The 20,443-nt window shown below is 29.1% G+C and overlaps 1 protein-coding gene across 1 annotated transcript in view; it reads right to left on the reverse strand.

The window, feature by feature from the left end:
- Positions 1-3,661: 3,661 nt before the first annotated feature.
- Positions 3,662-20,443, reverse strand: part of Zip71B (Zinc/iron regulated transporter-related protein 71B) — a 32,541-nt gene continuing 15,759 nt past the window's right edge. The window contains exons 2-4 of the mRNA XM_065504052.1: positions 19,449-19,749; positions 7,813-8,154; positions 3,662-4,968 (exon numbers count right to left, since the gene is read on the reverse strand). Coding sequence (XP_065360124.1) covers positions 3,959-4,968; positions 7,813-8,154; positions 19,449-19,749 — 1,653 coding nt within the window. The 3' untranslated portion in view covers positions 3,662-3,958. The remainder of the gene's footprint in view (positions 4,969-7,812; positions 8,155-19,448; positions 19,750-20,443) is intronic.

Here is a 20,443-nt window from a genome sequence, read left to right on the forward strand (position 1 = left end):
TCAGCTAAACTCCGCACAGTAATAAGAAATTAATTCGCTAAAAGTTTAAACACTTTTACAATTATAGTTCTACAGATATTCGAAATTAATTATATACTTTGTACAGGGTGTGCCACGCCCACTATTCCAATCCCGAAAAATTTCAGCGAAACTATGAAAATTTATAAAAGAGCCATTTAGACTAAGTTTGAAGAATCTTGCAATTATATTTCACAAAATATTTAGAAATAACTATTTACTTTGTATGGGAGGCGACTCACCATTTATTCCGACCCGTCCCATTTTTCATTAAACTTCATGCAGTGATAAACCGTTGAAAATCGTCACAATTATAAAATAAATATTTACTTATCTACAATTACATATTTACCCCCATATGCATAAACAGTTTTTTAAATTTGTCAAAGGTTTATAAAACAAATTTTGTTTTATAAACCTTTGATAAATTTAAAAATTGTTTATGCATATGGGAGTTAGAAAATAAAAAAACACCTTCAAAATATATTTATTAAAGCGAATTTAAATTACTAAAGTCTTCTTCTTTGTTTTCTATAACAACTCTCACTTAAAACAGAGCGAAATCAATACTGTTTAATTGTTTCTCTTATTTATTTACAACAACATATTGCACAAACACGCATTGCTTTGTTTACTTTTTTGCTTAAGGTTCACATGTACACGTTTTTGCATATGTGTTAGTAACATCTTTAAACGCTTATAACTCCTAAAAAACTGAACCGATTTCAATAAAATATATATTCTGCACTTCTGTGAATAAATCCCTTTAAAATGGTATATTTTTTGCCCAAATTGAATGTATAATGTGAGCGTAAAAGGGGTCTAAAGAAATCGACTTGCCTATTAATATTATGATGATTATTACAAACTTGTTAGTATTAACTTTGTTAAATTCTATTGAAATTTATAAATTTATATAAGTAGGTTTTTAAACTTATGTACAACAAAATGAAAATATTTTATTCTGAAATAAACCTTTGATCCAAAGAATAATAACAAGAAGTGAAACGCTGTCAAAAAAAACCTAAGTCGGTTGTCATAAAAAACCTAACTATTTGAATGTATTGGTAACATTTTGTTTATATGTATTGGTTTTCAAACCACTTTCACCACACTCCTCAAACACACAGAGTTGTAAAAAAGCGACCTTAAAAATTATAACAAAATTTTATTACAATTAAATTTAAGAATTCAAATAAATCTCAAATTATTTAATTTATATTTGACCTGGAAATATTTTATAAATAGATTTTTTTGCTTATTATACCAAAATTTCTGCAAACATTAAATTTATTTGAATTTTTTATTAATTTTCAATACGAAATTTTACAAATGTGTTTTTTTCAGTTTTAATTTCAACCCCCAAAAAATTATTGTCAAAAAAATTAAAAAAAAATATTTTTCGTTTGTGCAAAATATGCATGTTTCGGTTACTTTAATGGTTTGAATTTGTGTAAAAAAATAAAAGAATATTATGTTTTTATGAAAGACTGTGTTAGAACTGCAATTTTATTGCAATTTTCAAGAAAAAGTTTTGAAGTTAAATCTCTCTCTCAAGTGCGTTGAATTCACATACTACCCGTATGTGAGAAGAGAGAGAAGTTGTTGTTGTAGAAAAATTGAGAGGCTTCCCTTCTTGTTATTCTTTGCTTTGATCTATACGAACATAGAATTACATTTCTCTACACTTTTTTGGGACTTGTAACATTTTCTGTGTAAATTTATTTCGAGGTGATAATAAATTTCAAATTATCAAATATTTAATTAAAAAATTGATTTACATTTTTTGGTTGAAATTTAATGAATAAACCAATAATTAAAACAAGTATTATATATTTAGTAACATATTTATACTCAATTCCATTTGACTGAGATAATATTGAAATTTTTAGAAAATAAAATGGACTTAGCTTCGCCCGGTAGCATTTACTAATGTTACTTCGTCAAGTTTCTCCAACCCTGCCTGTTCTGTTTTATTTGCAAATAAAATATCTAAATTTGTATTGCATATGCTGACTTCCAAAATGTTGTTGCTTTGTATTTGAACAAAGTATACTGTTTCATAATGACGGCATACAAAATGCTTACTGTGTATACTATTTCAAAATGCCGCCAATGAGTATTTTGAACGCAGTAAAAAAGCAATCACGCATCAGTTTTATAGTTGATGCTTTCTTTGATAATTTTTTATTTACGCACACAAATAAAAAAAGAAAAGAATATAGAGAATGGACGACTTACAAATGGAAGTAATATTATTTTTTTTGGATAAAAAACTTAATATAAGCACCAAATAAATACTTTTATATATTTTTCAGTGAAAAAAATGATAATTTGCATTATGTTCATTTCATATCGTAAATGTAAACAAAGTACATAGTTGCATTGTTTAGGAAGTTTAAATATGTACATAATTAAAATACCGTAGGAGAACTGCATACAAACTTTGTATTGATACATTTTGGAAGTCAGCAATACTTTAGGGGCTTTTTATTACAGTTGACTGGACTCAAAAAAGGCGGTTTTAGCCGTAATTTCTTAATTTTTTTTTCTTTACAAACAATCTCCTGAATTCGAATCGAATAAAAAAAAATCAGCCAAATCGCTCCAGCCGTTCTCACGTGATGACATTACATACATGGACCATTTCATTTTTATATATATAGATAAATTAACCATTCCTGTCTACTAAAAACTTTAAATTTTAAAACTGTGTATACTTTATAGGACATTTTATGTTTTCTACACATATATGACGGTTAACCGGTTTAACCGGTTTTTTTGATGTCGGTTAACCGAAAAATCGTTTTTCTAAAAAAGCCCAATTTTCGGTTAACCGAGAAACCGGATTTTTAAAAAGTCTTTTTTTTATAAACACTATTGGTGCGTGATGTTTTTTATTCCAAAGACCTAAAAAAATGATTTTCATTACTTATACAACATTGGCCATCACGTGGTGGTATGCCAAAAATTTCGCCAAAATTAGTTATATGCCTAGTGTATATATCCAAAATTCTTAAAAAAAACTACTTTTGATTAATACATGATTTTGTAAATTATAACCATTGCGGACAAAACTCAATAATAAACAAAAATTTTATTGAATTTTTAAATTATCGTCATTATCATTTGAGGAGAGTGAGGTCGATGCAATACATCGTAGGTTGGCCCTTTTATTAAATTTTTTGATTTCCTATGATCCCAAGGGCTAAAATTGTTCTCCGTAATCTAAAACACAAACAGTAATTAAGTTTAAGTTTTCAACATCTCATACTTACTTGACATCATGTTATCAATGAACAATTGATTTTAAACTAAATTCATTTACTAATTTTAAATAATATTAATTTTTTGAGCTTGAGGTCAGATTCATAAATAATATTAAATATCTGAAAAATAATGTATCTTAAGTGTACCATCATCGACTCAAAGAGTGATTCAATAATTGAATTCCTTTTAATTTTATCCAACTACATTACGCAATTTTGATAAAATTTGGCCCATTTTAATAAAATTTGGCACATGTCATTGTTTTGGAACAAAATTAAATTAAACGATCCTTAAATACTCAGTGCTTTCGATAAACACATTAACTTCTATATGTATATAATCGTAAATGGTATGGATTAATTAACAACGGATATTTTTTGATGTTTTTACATTCAAATTATTTATTTTGGTCGTATATTAAGCTGTTTAATTTCGTAAATAGTATTTTATTATAGATTTTTAATTGAAATTAAAAAATTAAATTTTACAAATTCGTTTTACTTAAAACTATGTATTTAAATTGTTCGTATGTTTCTTAAGTTTTCTATGGATAAAGTTAAAAACTAATTCTTAATTACTAAGACGATGAGAGGACATTTACTTTGTATAACATAGTAATACTTGGCACAAAATAGGCGTTATAATTATATTAATTATTATTATTATTATATTAGTTGAACAGTTCTTCTAATTCATCTTCATTAATGGCTATGACTAACATTATTAGGCCACCAATAATGATACCTAAAACTTGTACTAATGAACTTTTCAATTTTCCATTGCCTTCGTTCGCCATTGCTGGAACTAAATCGGCAAAAGCTATATATAGAAAAGAACCGGCTGTTCCTGCATATATCCATTGGGTCATATTTGTATGTAGATTAGCTATTAAAAGGCCAATTGCCATGCCAACGAAACTTAAAACTGAACTGACAATATTAAGGCAAATGGCTCGTCGAATGGAGACACCAGTTTGAAGCAACAGAGCAAAATCGCCCAACTCATGCGGCAATTCGTGACAAAGAACAGCAAATGCTGTTGCCAAGCCGGTCACCGGATCAGAGGCAAATGCTGCACCTATAGCTAAGCCATCGGTTAAATTATGCAAACCATCACCAATGACGACCATAAAAGCAACAGGCGTTAAAGGTCTTGAAGGCTTTTTCATATCAATTTTGGCCTCATTTAACATAATATTCAATTCCCGTACATCGGCTGTTGCAGGCTCGGCGGCCTTTTCAGAGCCTAATGAAGGCATTGGATTACTTAATGGTTTTTCATTATTCTTCTGTGTTGGTGGATGACTGTGACTATGATGACTATGTCCATGAGATCCTTCAGCATTATCACCTTTTAACAACGGCAAGATCGTTTCAATAATGTACATAAATAGGGCAGTGAAAAAGGCACAAGCACAAATCCATATCACACTTGTATCATGCTTATGTGAGGATTCCTCTTTATGTTGATGTTCATGGGATTCGGGTGCTGAGTGTTGACTAGCCAAAGCGTGAGGAATAAGATGCATTAAAGCGTCGCCGCTTAGTGTTCCTACTGCAACAGCTACCAAAAAGTTGAGTATTTCTTGATAAGCTACCGTCTTCATTAAAGGCACTAAGAGTATTCCCAAGAGTCCACATGCTGAGAGTATAAAAATTGAAGCACTTGCGTAAATCCAAGCTAAAATAAATAGACAAATTTACATAATTATTGAAAACAATTGAAATTGTGATTCATGAATATAAATAATAAATAGTCATGGTTTGTATATATGTATGTATGCCGATTTTAATATGATTTTGGGGATTTTTGGAAATATTAATCTATTGACGAAAACAATTAGCAAGTGCTCAAACTTTAAATATTTACAATAAATTCAATTATTCGGAAATTGTTGTAGAATTTGTTGATATGTGTACTGTTGAAATATGTTTCGCACGTGATCACATAAAAAATAGGCTTTGAATGAAACAATATTTCATGGTGTTGAGATAAATTTCCTCTGGAAACTTGTTTTTATACCCTTTACCATGAGTGGCAAGGGTATATACACGCAGAGAAAAAATATAGTTGGGCATGGTTACTGTAACCATTTCAATATTGTTACAAGATTTTTAACAATATTATAGTCACAGTAACCATTTACATGATTGTGGTAACCATAATATGGTTAATTTACGATTCACATGATTGCATCAACCATATATATGGTTACAGTAAACAAATATATGTTTGTGACAACCATTCATATGATGAAGGACTTATCATATTATGTTGCTCTCGGCTTAAAGCTTATCATAATCTGAGAACAACATATTATGATAAAATTATTTATCATAAATATGGTTGCCACAATATTTCAAAATCCATTGCAACGATGTATATAAGGCTAGTAATTTGGACCTACCTACATTGGGTCAAAATTTTTTAACACGAATTTTTTTTTATTAATAATTTAAGGGGAGAAAACTAAGCACCCAATTATATAGAATAGAATGAATTTGACTCTGTTTTAAAAAAAACTCGATATATTCCAACGAAAAATGGATTTTTTAAGGATACAAGAACTATATATTAACCAAACCATTGTATGGTGAAGAATATCTACTAAATTCAGAGTGGGTTCTCGAAATTTAATAAAAATTTAGGATATAGTTTAAAATTTTCCATTGCATAGACATATACAGATGGAAATGGCTTTTAATTATAAGTATGTATGTATTAGTTCGCTTGAGTGAAATGACAGTTAAGTCGAAGGATATTTCCATTTTGATAGAAAATATAAGTTAAAATCTATTTAATACAATATTTTTAAGGGACATTTTATAGTGTTTTATTACAATAATGAAGTACACAATTTATGGATTTATATTTTAAAATATCCTTGCATAATGGATATTTTTGAAATTTATTATCCTTATTCCGTCGGATGAAGGTTTTCAATGATATATTCGGAAAATGTATGTCCCTAGGACTTATATGAGTCAACTAATTTAAAATTTGAACCTAAAAATATATTGTTACGTTTTAACCTTTTCAAAACGCTGGTTTATTTCCTTTAAATAAACCGGATACTTTTGATTGCAAATAAAAGCCGTTTAGTAGTTTAACAAATATAACAACTCTTTATTTATTTAAAATGTACAACAACCACAGAATTAAATAGCCACTCAATGTTTTTTATACACGTTTATAAATTCTCAGAAATACAGACAGAACCCAGCGGCGAAATTTTTGAGGCCTTCAGCTATAAGGCCTTCTGTAAGACCTTTTTTAGATCCAGTACTCATGATCGCTTGCCTTCTCAGGAAGACCTTACGGAAGGCCTACCTGCTCCCTTTTTTTTGTTGCTACAAACGTAGTACAAGCAGAAAATACCGTTAAAAACTCACATCCCAAAGACAAAACTACAAATACAAAAAAATGCAAAAGTGAAGAGAAAAAAAGAAGCAAACTTAAAATAGTTTTGCTTAAATTCTTTGGCAAAGCGGTTGTTCACATTTTTTACTTGGTCATTATTGGTTTTTATTATAAAAAATTAAAATAAATAAGATATCGCTTAGGCCAGGTAAGTTATTAAATTTTAATCATAGTTTAGGCTTAATCAAAGATACTATTTATTTAACAAAATTTTTTTACAAAAGACCTGAAAACAAGCCTGTGAAGAAGGCCTGCTACCAGGCCTGTTGAAGAAGGCCTACTATCAGGTCTGTTAAAGAAGGTAAAGCAGAAGGCCTTGCCTGGCTAGGACATCGTGTGTAAAAAATGTATGAGTATGGAATGGGGCAATAAGTCCTTGTGTCTGCTAAATAAGGCCTTCCAGAAGGCCTGCTTACTACTTCTTTTCGCCGCTGGGAATTTATAATGTACACGAATTTACTTGAAAAACACAACACACTTTAAGGCATTCAGTTCATGTTTATTCGAAAAGCGTCTCTGATAAACTCAACTCACGACTGCAACCTCTGCCACTATATGGTTCTATAGAAAGCTCTATTTCTACAATGTTCTTTAACTGAATATTCGAATTCGAATACAGCTTTGCCAACTTAGATCAATGGTCAACTGAAAGCTTTTATTTAATAATGCCCACAGATATGTTACAGTTTGCTATTACAGCACTGTTATTTGAAAGCATTATGCTACTTTTAAATCAGCCCTTAAAATGGTTATATTTGAATTCAAGTACAATTTCGTAACAATATTTTAAGTTTTCCGATTACAGCTAAGAATAGTCCCGCTCAGGAATATGTTTAGAATTTTTTTCTGAAATAAAATATCTTTCATAGATTTCAATCAGATAGTATTTTCTTATTTTGAGGACAAGTCAAAATTGTTATTAAAATTTAATACTCAGTGTATATGGAATAATAAATAGACATGATTTTGTACCATTGTAAACGGATTTCCAAACTTTAGAACCGATACGGTACATATTCATCAGTCAGACCCACAATCCTCAATATTTCCAAAAAGAAAAACGTTTCATATAAAATATGTAGAAATAAAATTATTTTAACTTACCATTCCATAAAACTCCTTTATTAGAATTGTCATGCGTCAAAGGCAGAGACAGTATACACACTTGTTGATCTATTTGAGCCAATAGAGCTGGACACAGTTTCATAAAAGCCACTGGCGTTAAACGAACATTGTTAATGAAATGATTGTACTCCTCTTCCAAATCATGATCGTGATTATTTACTTCCATCTTTCCGTTTAAGGATGACGCAGCTACGGAAGACGACGTAAAGGTTTTATACAATTTACGTTTATGCAAATCATCGTGGTCGACAACTAAACGCAAAAGGGATTTCGGCGATAAACAAACATTCGCAGACAATGGAGGTCCATCAAATGTGGCTTCTGGTTGTTACAAAAGTTTTGAATGACAGGTGAATGAAAAGAAAGAAAACAAAATAATTAATTAATAAATAAATAAGAGAATGTGTGATTCTGTATAGGTAGTTGGTATTTTTAAATTTGTATATAATATAGGTTGTGTGATTGGCATAAATTATTTGCAGCTTATTGAATAAAAATAAAAGAGCAACACATTATAAATATGGTTAAAACAGTATTTATTTGAGGTTGCTTCTTTTGTTTTCTAAAATTCATTGGCAGTGGGTTAAAACGATCGTTTATCGTTTATGAATGTGTACACAGAGAAAAACAGATTCGTTGTCACAACCGAATTTGTCGATAATCGAATTTCATCGGATGCATGCACTATCTTATAATTCGATTGAGTCTAGTGAATTTTTGTTACATGCTGTTTTACAAAACTATTAGTTGGAGTAATTGAATTAAATTTTAATAGGATTTTTGATTTATATTCATATCTTATGTTTTTATACCCTTCAGCTTCGTGAGAAGGGTATATATAAGTTTTTCATTCCGTTTGTAATTTCCACAATATAATTTTCCGACCCTATAAAGTATATATATTCTGGATCCTTGTAGATCCATGTCCGTCTGTCTGTCTCTCTGTTGAAATAAATTTTCTGAAGACCCCAGATATCTTCGGGATCCAAATCTTCAATAATTCTGTCATGCTTTCGAGAAGTTTCCTATTTAAAATCAGCAAAATCGGTCCACAAATGGCAGAGATATGAGGAAAAAACCAGTACAACCTCGATTTTTAACCTACATATATCTGGATTACTACTTACGTCATTAATATAGACAATATTTATATCTAATGATAGATATTTCAAAGACCTTTGCAACGACGTATATAAGACCATAGTAAGTTGGACCTACAATGGGTCAAAGACGGAAAAAATATTTTTTAACCCTAATTTCTTTTTCACAAAAAAAAATTTAAAAAAAAAGAAATTTTTTTTGAAGATTTAAAAAACAAAAAAATTTAAAATAACAATTCAAAAAAAAAAGTTTTTTGCAAAAAAAAAAAAAAAATTTTGTTTATCTAAAAATTTTTAAAATTTGTATTTTGAAGTATAATTTGCTGAAGGGTATATAAGAATTTGTTGATTGAGAATTCCGAATTTGGATTTTATAATCAATAAGAAGCTACTTTAACTTAATATTTTATTTGGAACGTAGTGAAGGCACAAAACGATTATACTAACCGAATTTACGTTTGTTGGAAACTTAAGCGATTGCAATTGTAGTTTTATTTTTGTAAGAATGGCAAATATGATATGATTCCATATTTTTGATTAAATATTTATGTATAATCAGTACCGATTTCCGACCGATCCTTTTTCTGTGTGTATGTAAATGTAATAACTTACATGTTATATTTATTTGAAAACAGATTGTTTTATTCATAAATAAATAAATAAAATAAAATACACTTTACGCGAATACGATCATATTCTTACAAGTCAAATGGAAAATTGTTCACGTGTCTTGGTAACGTTGAAAACAGTTTTATTACGTGCAAATATTTTTAATTTACGCATTGCATTTTAACCACATCTAAAGTCGAGAATTTATAGCCATTTTATTTTATATTTACCTGTTAATATCTACGTAGTAGAACAATAGTTGTTTGCTAACAACTGACAATCTGACTGACTTTGATTTACAAAAGAAGAATTCTCCATTATATTATTTGTGAACAATACAATTCATTAAACCCTCCGAATAGCAGCCTTCGAAATTAATGCAACATTATTGCAGTCTGGCAATGCCCTCATTTAAATATAAATATGTATGTGATGGCGCGCGCGCCATATAATTAACTGGTTTTTTGTATGGCGTTGTCAACAAGTGTCATCACTGCTTCCGTGTAATGTGTCACATGTGCCGCCATTTAATACAAATTATTCTGCTTTAAATGTTTTAGTGCAGAGTCAAGTCAGTCTACTTTAGTTATTTGCATTCATAAATATTTCGGTATTTAGACTAATTACTGTGTTGAAACAATTATCAACTTACATTTTAATTAGTTGCATATAAGATTCCGGGAAATAGAATTATCTATAAAAAGTATAACTTTTATTTTGTTATGATTGTTTTGTATGTAATCCAGCTGATAAATGCATTTTTTATGTCAACATAATAAGATAATTCAGTAGAATAATTTATTAAATGTGTACTTATTCATGCATATAAAAAAGAATTTTACGTTGTAGTTAGGGTTTCGGAAACGGGATTTTCCTCCCGGAAAAACTCTACCTAACATTACAGGGAAAATTATGGTATGTTACCCGGAAAACGGAAAATTCTAATTATGTAGATATAAGTATATTTTTTAATTTACTAATCTGCATACAGAAAATAGTAATGTTACTGACTGTCATTTCTAAATGGCTTGTTCGATCGGGATAAAGTTTGACGTGGACGTAAACAAGGAGTATTCGAGTTTATGTTATTAAAATGGATCCACAAATTTTTTTGAATCTAATTGAAATATTGACTTTATATTTTTTTTGTAAGACCAAAAAATAATTAATCATAAACAGTTAGTTTGGAATAAATGTGGATCAAATTGTTCCTAATATTTATTAACAAAACTCAATGAAATTTTCAACTTTTTAATAAAAATAAAATTGTTATAAAATTGTCTTAAAGAATTTTTTTTAAATAAAAGAACTCTTTTCGCCCAAAAAACAGCAAAAAACTACTATTTTTTTAATATTTTAATTGAAAATCGTTTATTTTTGGATTCATAATAGATATTGATCTGAAATTTTTTGTATATTATTGGTAATTTAGTTGTCTAACTAAAAACAATCGAGTTAAAAAAGCGGCATGGCAAAATTTTGAAAATTTAAATTTTTAAATACCTATAACTCGCACATGCAAGCATGTTTTTCAAGCCCAGCGCATTCCAAAAATATAAAAATCTTTGAAATCAGATGGAAAAAAATGGCACGTGTTTAAGATCAAATTGTTCCTAATAACTAAAACTTGAATACTTCTTGTTTATCCCGATCGGACCAGCCGTTTAGAAATGCCAGATTTATTTCCAAAGCTAGAAGCATGAAATTTGAAATATAGTTTCCCCCAGTGATGGGAAATACAGTACTTTTTTCAATCACTGAGTACTAAAATTGGAAATCTTATTAGATATGTATTTGTATATTAGATAATCTATATATAAGGAGTGAGATCGAAAAATTCTTAACACACGTTTTTCATTACATTTTTTAACCCAAGTATTATTTGAATTTTTTTTTGATCAAGTTACCTTTGAAAAACATGTCAGTTATTATGTGTAATGTCAATTATATTAATTTTTTTGTTAATCTGATTAAAATGAGTGACCAGAAAAAAGTGCGTACTGAAATTATTAAATATTTTCAACAAAACCCAACTTGGTCTTACAAAAAGTTGGCCAAGCATACAAAGGTCTGCCGTCAAACTGTTTCCAATGTTATTAAACAGTACCGGGAGAACTTGTCAGTTGATAGAAAACCTGGTTCAGGTAGAAGGAATGGTCCACATGATGTTTCTAAAGCCAAAAAAATAGAACGCATTTTCAAAAGAGCTCCCAACACATCCGGTAGGAAAGCAGCCCGGTTAGCTCAGTGCTCGGACTATTTGGTACGAAAAGTTAAAGCTAATGCAGGTTTAAAAACATACAAGGCTCAAAAAGTTCCTGACAGGAACGCTACTAAAAATTTAGAGGCCAAAAACAGAGCACGGAAATTGAAGTCAAGTTTTATAAAAAAATATTCTTGCTGCATAATGGATGACGAAACGTATGTTCTGGCAGATTTTTCGCAACTTCCAGGTCAAAAATTTTATGTTGCTGATGCTCGAGGGAATGTTGAAGAAAAGTTTAGGACCCAAAAGCAGACAAAATTTCCCAGATAGTTCTTGGTATGGCAAGCAATATGCAGTTGCGGCAAAAGAAGCCACTCATTTGTTACAACGGGCTCTATAAATACCGAAATTTACATCAAGGAATGTTTACAAAAAAGGCTGCTTCCATTCATAAGACTTCATAATGTGTCCACTTATTTTTGGCCTGACTTGGCATCCTGTCACTATGGCAAACAAGCCCTTGAGTGGTACAAGAACAATAATGTGGTATTTGTACCAAGAGAGGCAAATCCTCCAAACTGCCCGGAGCTAAGGCCAGTGGAGAGATATTGGGCTCTTGTTAAAAGAGAATTGAAGAGTACAAAAAAGGTGTCCAAAAGTGTGGTAGATTTTAAACGGAGATGGACTACATGTTCGAGCAAAGTGACAGAAAGCACTATAAAAACGTTAATGGAAGGGTTTCCGAAAAAGGTTCAAAATTTCATCACTAGTGATTAAAACTATAAAAATAATTTTTTTTGTAAATTGTAATAATAATTTCAATCAAATAAAAAAAAAATTAAAGCTGTAAGTTTAGTGGTTTCTTTTTTATAAACATATATGTATGTTAAGAATTTTTCGATCTCACTCCTTATGTATAAAAGAGTAACGTTACTGACTGACTGATTCATCATCGCACAGTCCAAACGGCTGAAGCTAGAATCATGAACTTTTAACTGTGGGTTCCTCACTCCCCAAAACGATCCGATAAGAAGGGATTTTTGGAAATTCGAACGTTTAGGGGGTAAAAACGGGTAAATTCGGTAACCTTATATCTTAAAAACTAATAATGATACAAAAAAAACTTAAAATTGCATGTTTTTTTTTATTCAAAAAATAAGCTGACAGGTGTTACGTACTTATTCGAAATTCGAAACTTTTAGGGGAGAAAACGGGTAAAAACTGTATTTTGGTACTTTTTTGGCACCCTATGTATCTTATTTTTAAATTTCAAACTTGAGGGGTGTTCAAGGAAGAAAAGGGAAATTGGTACTTTTCTCCTAATGGTACTTTTTTAACATTTTAAATTAATTCAGTTATCGACATTAAAGTTAGCTGATATGTATCTGAGTGAAGTTAGTGTTAGGAATAGGGGATAATATTTAGGTACCAAAATGAAACATGAAATAAAGCTTATATGGAACCGAAGGAGTGGGAAACCACAAGTGTGGGCTTTTTGGTACTTTTTCTATATTCTAATGGTACTTTTTTAAATTTTCTTAGAGACATGAAATTAAGCATATATGGTCCTAAGTGAGTTAGAATTCTAGGGGGCGACTTTTTGGTACTTTTTCTTTATTTGAATGGTACTTTTTGTAATTTCTTCACCAATTAACCTAGAATCATGAAATAAAGCTTATATGAACCCGAGTGACTGGAAAACCACAAGTGTATTCTTTTTAGTACTTTTTCTATATTCTAATGGTACTTTTTTTAATTTTCTATAACAATGGACTTAGAAACACGAAATTAAACATATATGGTCATAAGTGAGTGAGAATTCTAGGGGGAGACTTTTTGGTACTTTTTCTTTATTCGAATGGTACTTTTTGTAATTTCTTCACCAATGAACCTAAAGCCATGAAATTAAGCTTATATGGACCCGAGTGAGTGGGAAACCACAAGTGGGGGATTTTTGGTACTTTTTATATATTCTAATGGTACTTTTTTGAATTTCCTATAATAATGGACCTAGAGTTTCCAAAAAATCGAAGAATTTCAAAACCGCGGTTTCGGTTTTAAAAAATTAAAAACCGATCGGTTTCGGTTTTGTGATAATTTATTAAATATTAAGTATTATAGAAACAAAATTAGTTGATAATATAGGAAATGATATACAAATCAAAAATTCAAACTTGACGGGTTATGGTTTAGTGAATGCGAATTTAAAAGTGATAATCAATGGTACTATTTCCTTATTGCAATTGTACTTTTTGAATATTTTATAATAATAAACCCAAAAATTTAAAATTAGGAACACATTTTGCATTTTCTATAATAATGGACCCAGAAATATGAAATTAGACATTAACAATTAGATTCACAAAGTGAGACTTGATAGTACTATTTCTTTCTTCTAATTGGGGTGGCGAAGCGCACCGGGTCAGCTAATAATTACATATTGTTCTACAGTAAAAGGTTTCAACATAAATGTTATGATTTGGTTTCATTGATTTCAATTCATAAATAACATTTATAAATAATTTCCTAAATAAAGGTTGTTTTTTAAGAGGCGGATCACTTAAAATTTAAATAAAACAGAGAAAAACGTTTTTAATATTCATCAAATTGGCTTTTTTAATTAGATAATTTTTGGGCATGAATGTTTATATATAGGTTCAGACATGTGGACTCCGCGGCTGGCGCTTACCTTATTGTTAATGGCTGTTTAATGATATTTTTAAGTTTTTAGATTTTGTTGATTCATCTTGAAATATTGAACAATATATCGCTATTATACACAAATTGTTTAACTAAATCATTAGATAATACAATTGGAATATGTACATTTTTTATAAAATATCAAAAAATTAAATAATTTCCGTAATGTACAATTTTATAATATTTATATTCTTATTTTCGATTAATAATATTTATTAAAAAATTCATTCCAATTATGAATTAATTTATTCTGTGTATAGAAATCATAGTTATACTGAAAAATTTTCTGTAGAAAATACTGTTTTAATTTAATTTTATCTATGGCCTCTTGGCCATAGTCGGTTACAAATTTCTACTATAGAAAATATTGTACTGAATACTGAAGTTTTATATAGAATATACTGTTATACTTATTTTATTTTATTATTATTAATGAAAATTATAAATTTTAAATATTTTTAAATTATTTTAAAAATTAAATAAATAAATTAGTTTTTGAATTTTTAGCCGCAGGGTAAATGAGGCTGGTCTTGGTTGCTATCGCCATTATCAAATACAGATACATTTGAAACGAGGAAAGTAAGCCACACCTCTACGTTATAATCAAATGAAATACTGAGGGAGATAATTTTTGTAAAATGAAACCCAAGTTGGGAAACCTCCATAATAATAAATACTTGTTAGTTTGTCTTCTATTTTCAGAATTTACTTATGTTCTTATTTTTTTTGCTAATATAAATAAGTTCATAAAAGTATTCTCGTATATAAATAAAAAACTTAAAACATACAAATTTCATAATAATTTGTAAGGATTATTGGTTAATGTAAACCACAATATACTTATATGTATATTATTCTAAAGGTATGGTCACACATGGCAAATATTTACCACGTAACCACTTTTTTAACTTGTTTACTCTTAGAAGTGTTTTGTAAGATCAAACAGCATCAAATAAAATAAAACTAAATATTTGTTTTGAATTGTCCTAAGTTTTGAAATAAATTAAAGAATTCAGATATATTTTATTTAGCGGTTACGTGATTTTCGTAAAATATTTGCCATGCCATGTGACCCTACCTTAACCTCCTCAGTCCCAAGGAAAAATCAAGCGTCGGAAATCTTCGAAAAGTTTTTTTATGCTTCTGGAGGAAACAATAGAATAAAAAAATTGTTCGAAGACATAAAGGACGAAAGGATTCTGAGATATTGTAGGTGCAGCCAGCTGGACATTTGGAACCAAATGAAATAAAAAAACTTATTTATTTAAACATGTTTCTTTTTGAATTCATGAAAATAATTATACTCCTGGGTGAAAATTGATTGATTAGGAATGGAACTATATGAAGCACTACATATCATTTGTAATGCATGGAAAAATTCTAAAATGAAAATCATTTTAGCCGCTTCACTTGTGATTGAGGCAAAACTTCGGGTGCTGGTGACTCTTCTCTTTCCATTAATTCTTCCGCTATGTCCTCTTCAAAAGTCAAACCGTTTTCGTCCACCTAATATTCTTCATTAGCAATATCTTCAATATCGCTTTCCATGAGTAGGTCAACAATTTATTGTACTGTAAATTTACTTGGCATTTTTTTCGTAATAGGTTACAAATGTGCAGCGGGCTGGACGTGTAAAAAAATGCTAGAATAAGGGCCTAACAATAAATTTAATGAACATTTACAGCTGCGGTCAAAATAATAGCACCACGTCATTCATATTGTTATATAATATATTACTTAAAAACTGTTGAATTAATTTTTGTAAACTTTCAAACATTAACAATAATTTTGAAAATTAGATGCAAATTTTAAGAAAAACTACATAATACTACCTACGAAATTTATCAGTCAAAAAAATAGCACCAAGATAGAAATCGATTAAAATAAACAAAAATTAACCGGGACAAAATTTAATTTAGTAACAATTATTATGGTTTGTAAAAAGTAAAATATTGCTGCCATTTGTTTTCGTATTTTCTGGCAAACCCTCCTACCCATAAAGATTCTAAAATTTGGAAAATTTTTTATCGAACTTGTATGCCAAATATATTTTTTCATTCCCCAAAATAAATTCTTAAATATTTTTGGTTTCCTTTTACCCTTTTTATGACTCTTGGCCATCTATTTTTAATAAAATTATGTTTGAGGATATCGCATCCTGTGCCACGACATTGACCTTTTAGCTTGAAACCGAAATTTATATCAATTTATCATTCCATATATCATTCCTAGGGTCATAATTTCTTTGATTTATATCTGAGTATGATTTTATCAAGCATTTGATCTATAATATTGAATTAATTATTCCACATATTCAATATATTCTTCGAATGCTATAGTAGAAAAACCACAATCAAATTATAATTTTAAAATCTGAGTGTTTGTAAGAAAAGATGAATATAAATTTTGGTTGAAATTGGATTCGGAGGACATTCTATAGAAGTCTGATATCAAACAATATAATTTGTTTTTTAGTACTTAGAATGTTGAAAAAAGGTAATGTGACTTTGGAAATTTTACCTTTAATAGAGGATGTTATATTGTTTAATGTTGAAAAAAAAATTCCCGATTTTTAGAACAAAACACATGTTCTGCTAGCTATATAAATGGTCGTAAGACGAAAAATAATTTTTTTTAATCAGGTCTGCAGACGTTTGATAAATGTCCAGTGGGCTGCACGCCAGGACCGAGGAGGTTAAGGTACCGAGGTTGGGTAACGAAAAAATACTTGAGCTACATGTTGATGATCATAATAGTTAAAAAAAACTATTTCCTAATCTGGCCTTTACATTTTTCAAAATGATAACAAAAGAAAAACTAACATGAAAAAAATTGTAATTTTGAAAAACTGCAGTTTTAATTGCGTGTTTTGCTTATATCTCGGTTATTTATGAAAAGATTTGTAGGACTCTTTCGTCACGGAAAGTATTTCTGACAGGTTTGTATAAATTTTCGTATACATAAGCCGATTACCAGCGGAATCACAAACATATATATATATATATCAATGCCACTTAAGGTCTATTAGTTTTGGAGCTTCCTTTAAAATAAAGTTGTAATTGCTGTGCTCCACGAAACTTGTAGATTCCACTAAAAGTGAAAAGGTTTCTATCAAAGAAGTATAAAAAATATAATATGTATATTGAGATAATATTTCATCCAAATCCGGATTCCGGAATTATAGTGTTAACGTATTTTGATTTAAATTAAAATTTTATTATTCCTTAATGCAATTGTAACTATTTTATTTTCTGATCATTTACATATTAGATTCATTCATAAAAATGTAATTTATGTTTGACAATAGATTACAATTTCTACATAATTTGTAAGCATAATACTACTTAGTAACATTGTATGAATTTACTATGTTCAACAATTTTATTCAGCATGTATTTGTATTTGATTCTATAATAATTATACACTTGAAAATAAATAAAACTATAATTGAACTTGTACTTGAATTGGAAATATAATTCGGATTTTTTTTGTGTCATATTTACTTAAGTAAGTCTTACTTACTATTATAGCTTGTTATTGAATAGACATTTATTTTCTAATTAAAATTTCGAGAAATGTTTATTTATTTAAGTCAACAAATATTTTAAATAGTTATAATTATTAGGAGAAAAACCCGTGTTTTTAAGTGATGTTTATTATAGTTCTGATGATTTTTACATTATGTTAATTAAATTGTTTGAGTCCGCCAAAATAAATATTAAAATGCGATTTAGTAATGTAATAAACAATTTAATTAAACTTATTTATTTTGCAAATTATGCAAATTTTATAGTTTCAGTTGTTAGTTGCAAAAATTTATTAACAATTAAAAATTTGTATCTATTGAATTTGAAAATCAATGTTAATTATTAATATAAACAAAAACATTTGGAAAATATTATGAAAATTTCGATTTTTTTGTTGTTAAATGACTCAAAACAATTAAGTAATAGTTAGTATAACTAATCTATGATATTTATATACAGAATTTAGCAATACTAAATCGCATTGTCTTTGCTTTTACTAAATTGTAGTTTACTTAGATTTTAAAAGTTGCAAAGCTACAATATCAGAATTTATATAGACCAAAATCTAGATGGCTTCTATTTCTATCCCAATTGAAAGGATCGTACACTATTTTTCATAACACGTATTTTCAAAAAAATGTTCCAAAGGAGCTTGTGTATAGACTATTATATTTGTCGAATTATTTAAAATCTCGTGATCATAGAAATCTCTAGCTGAAAATCGTTCAAGTAAATTAACATTTTTGTTATTAATTTGATCAAATTGTTTTGAAGCGTGTGGAGAAAATCAATAATAAATAAAACTTGTTTGTAAATAAAAAGTTACTAATTTGTATCCAGCAAATATGTGCTTTATGTATGTACATTACAGTAGATTTGCATGTTAATTTGATAAAATGTCACAATAGTCAATATAGAAAATATTGATGGCGATTAGTAAACATATTATTAAATTGAATAAATATGTATTAACTAATCTATGTAAAACGATATTCTACATACATATTTACACAAGTACCTAGGATGATCGTTACAATAACAACTTAATAATAACTATATATAATCATTTACACGTCTATTATTCATTTCAAAAATTCATACTCGCCTCATCTCATACTATTTATTTTGAAATGTCTGTTTATGTGTTTGCCAATTTAACATGATAATATTTTATTGCTGCCGTACAATAGTTTTTATGGAATTTTCTTAATTATCGCAATAATTTAAGATAATAATTCCAAGAGGTAAAGTCAAGGTAATTTCAAGTACAATGTTAAGTCCTCTTTCTATATCTCCTCTCTATGAAGATAATGTGTGCTTGGGGCAAATGTGTAGATATAAATTTTGTGTTAATTCATATCTCGACATTGAGATTTTATATTATTTTCATGCACGTATCATTGATAAAGTAAATACTACTTAGTTAATAAGCTAAAAGTCATTAAACTATTTGAATTTAATACAAACACTTACCGTTTTCTCGAGGATGTCTGTGTTTGGGATCGTGCATTTCTTTAAACTCCAAAATAATATTTTTATCTTTTTGACTATCATTTTCATGGCCATTAGTTTTTTCCTGTGTTTTTTTCTGAGTGATTTGAACATCGTCTTCATCTGGCAGCAGTTTTATTGTTTGTATGTCCATGTACGATTTCATTTCCTCATGATCTTTAAAGTTATTCGCAAATCCGTTTGGATGGTGCTCGTCTATAGTGTGCGAAGCTTCAAATTCAATTTGCCCCAATCCCAAACTATACATTAAATGTTCAAGACCCTGTAAAATATTAAATGCAAATATGTTAATATACAATGAAGAAAGATAATGTAATAAAAACAAGTAAAAGTAAATACAATGAGAGTGAAACGGTTAAATCTGGTCATATATAGTAGGGCGGGTCGATTTAATAATCTCCCAAGTGACAAGAAAAATCGTACTCTAGGGATCAAAATAAGAAACTTTGCCCAAACAACCCTCTAAAATGAATTCTGATGTTCCTTACTTTAACCCATTTAAAGTGCCCCAATCGAGTCTAAATGTATGGCCGACCCCCACTAACTTTGGAGGATCGACCCACCCATGCTAGTGACCCACCCCCTGTCGTAACCTTGTACGTCTGGACCCCACAAAACGATTCCCCTTTCCAGATATTGAGATAGCCGAAATATGAGCTCGATTAAAAAACGTTAACCCGTGCCGCTCGTCGCTCAAAGTTCGAAAAAATCCAAATTTTTTTTCCGGTAATCCCCATATAATAAAAGATTAAGTTTGAACAAAACGCTCTTTATGTTTGAAAATTGAGTTCCAAAATACTTTTTAACAAAAAAATTTTAATTCCGAGACACATTATGTAAAAGCCCGTAAAATTCATAGAATACTCCCAAACTGGCTCCTACTGGTACCAGGTCACGTTTTTGGGGCTAAAGGCTTTTTAACTCGGTTTGACTTAAAATAACATCAATTATGTACA

The sequence above is a fragment of the Calliphora vicina genome, chromosome 3 (assembly GCF_958450345.1).
Source record: "Calliphora vicina chromosome 3, idCalVici1.1, whole genome shotgun sequence".
In the NCBI taxonomy this organism is placed as follows: Eukaryota; Metazoa; Arthropoda; class Insecta; order Diptera; family Calliphoridae; genus Calliphora; species Calliphora vicina.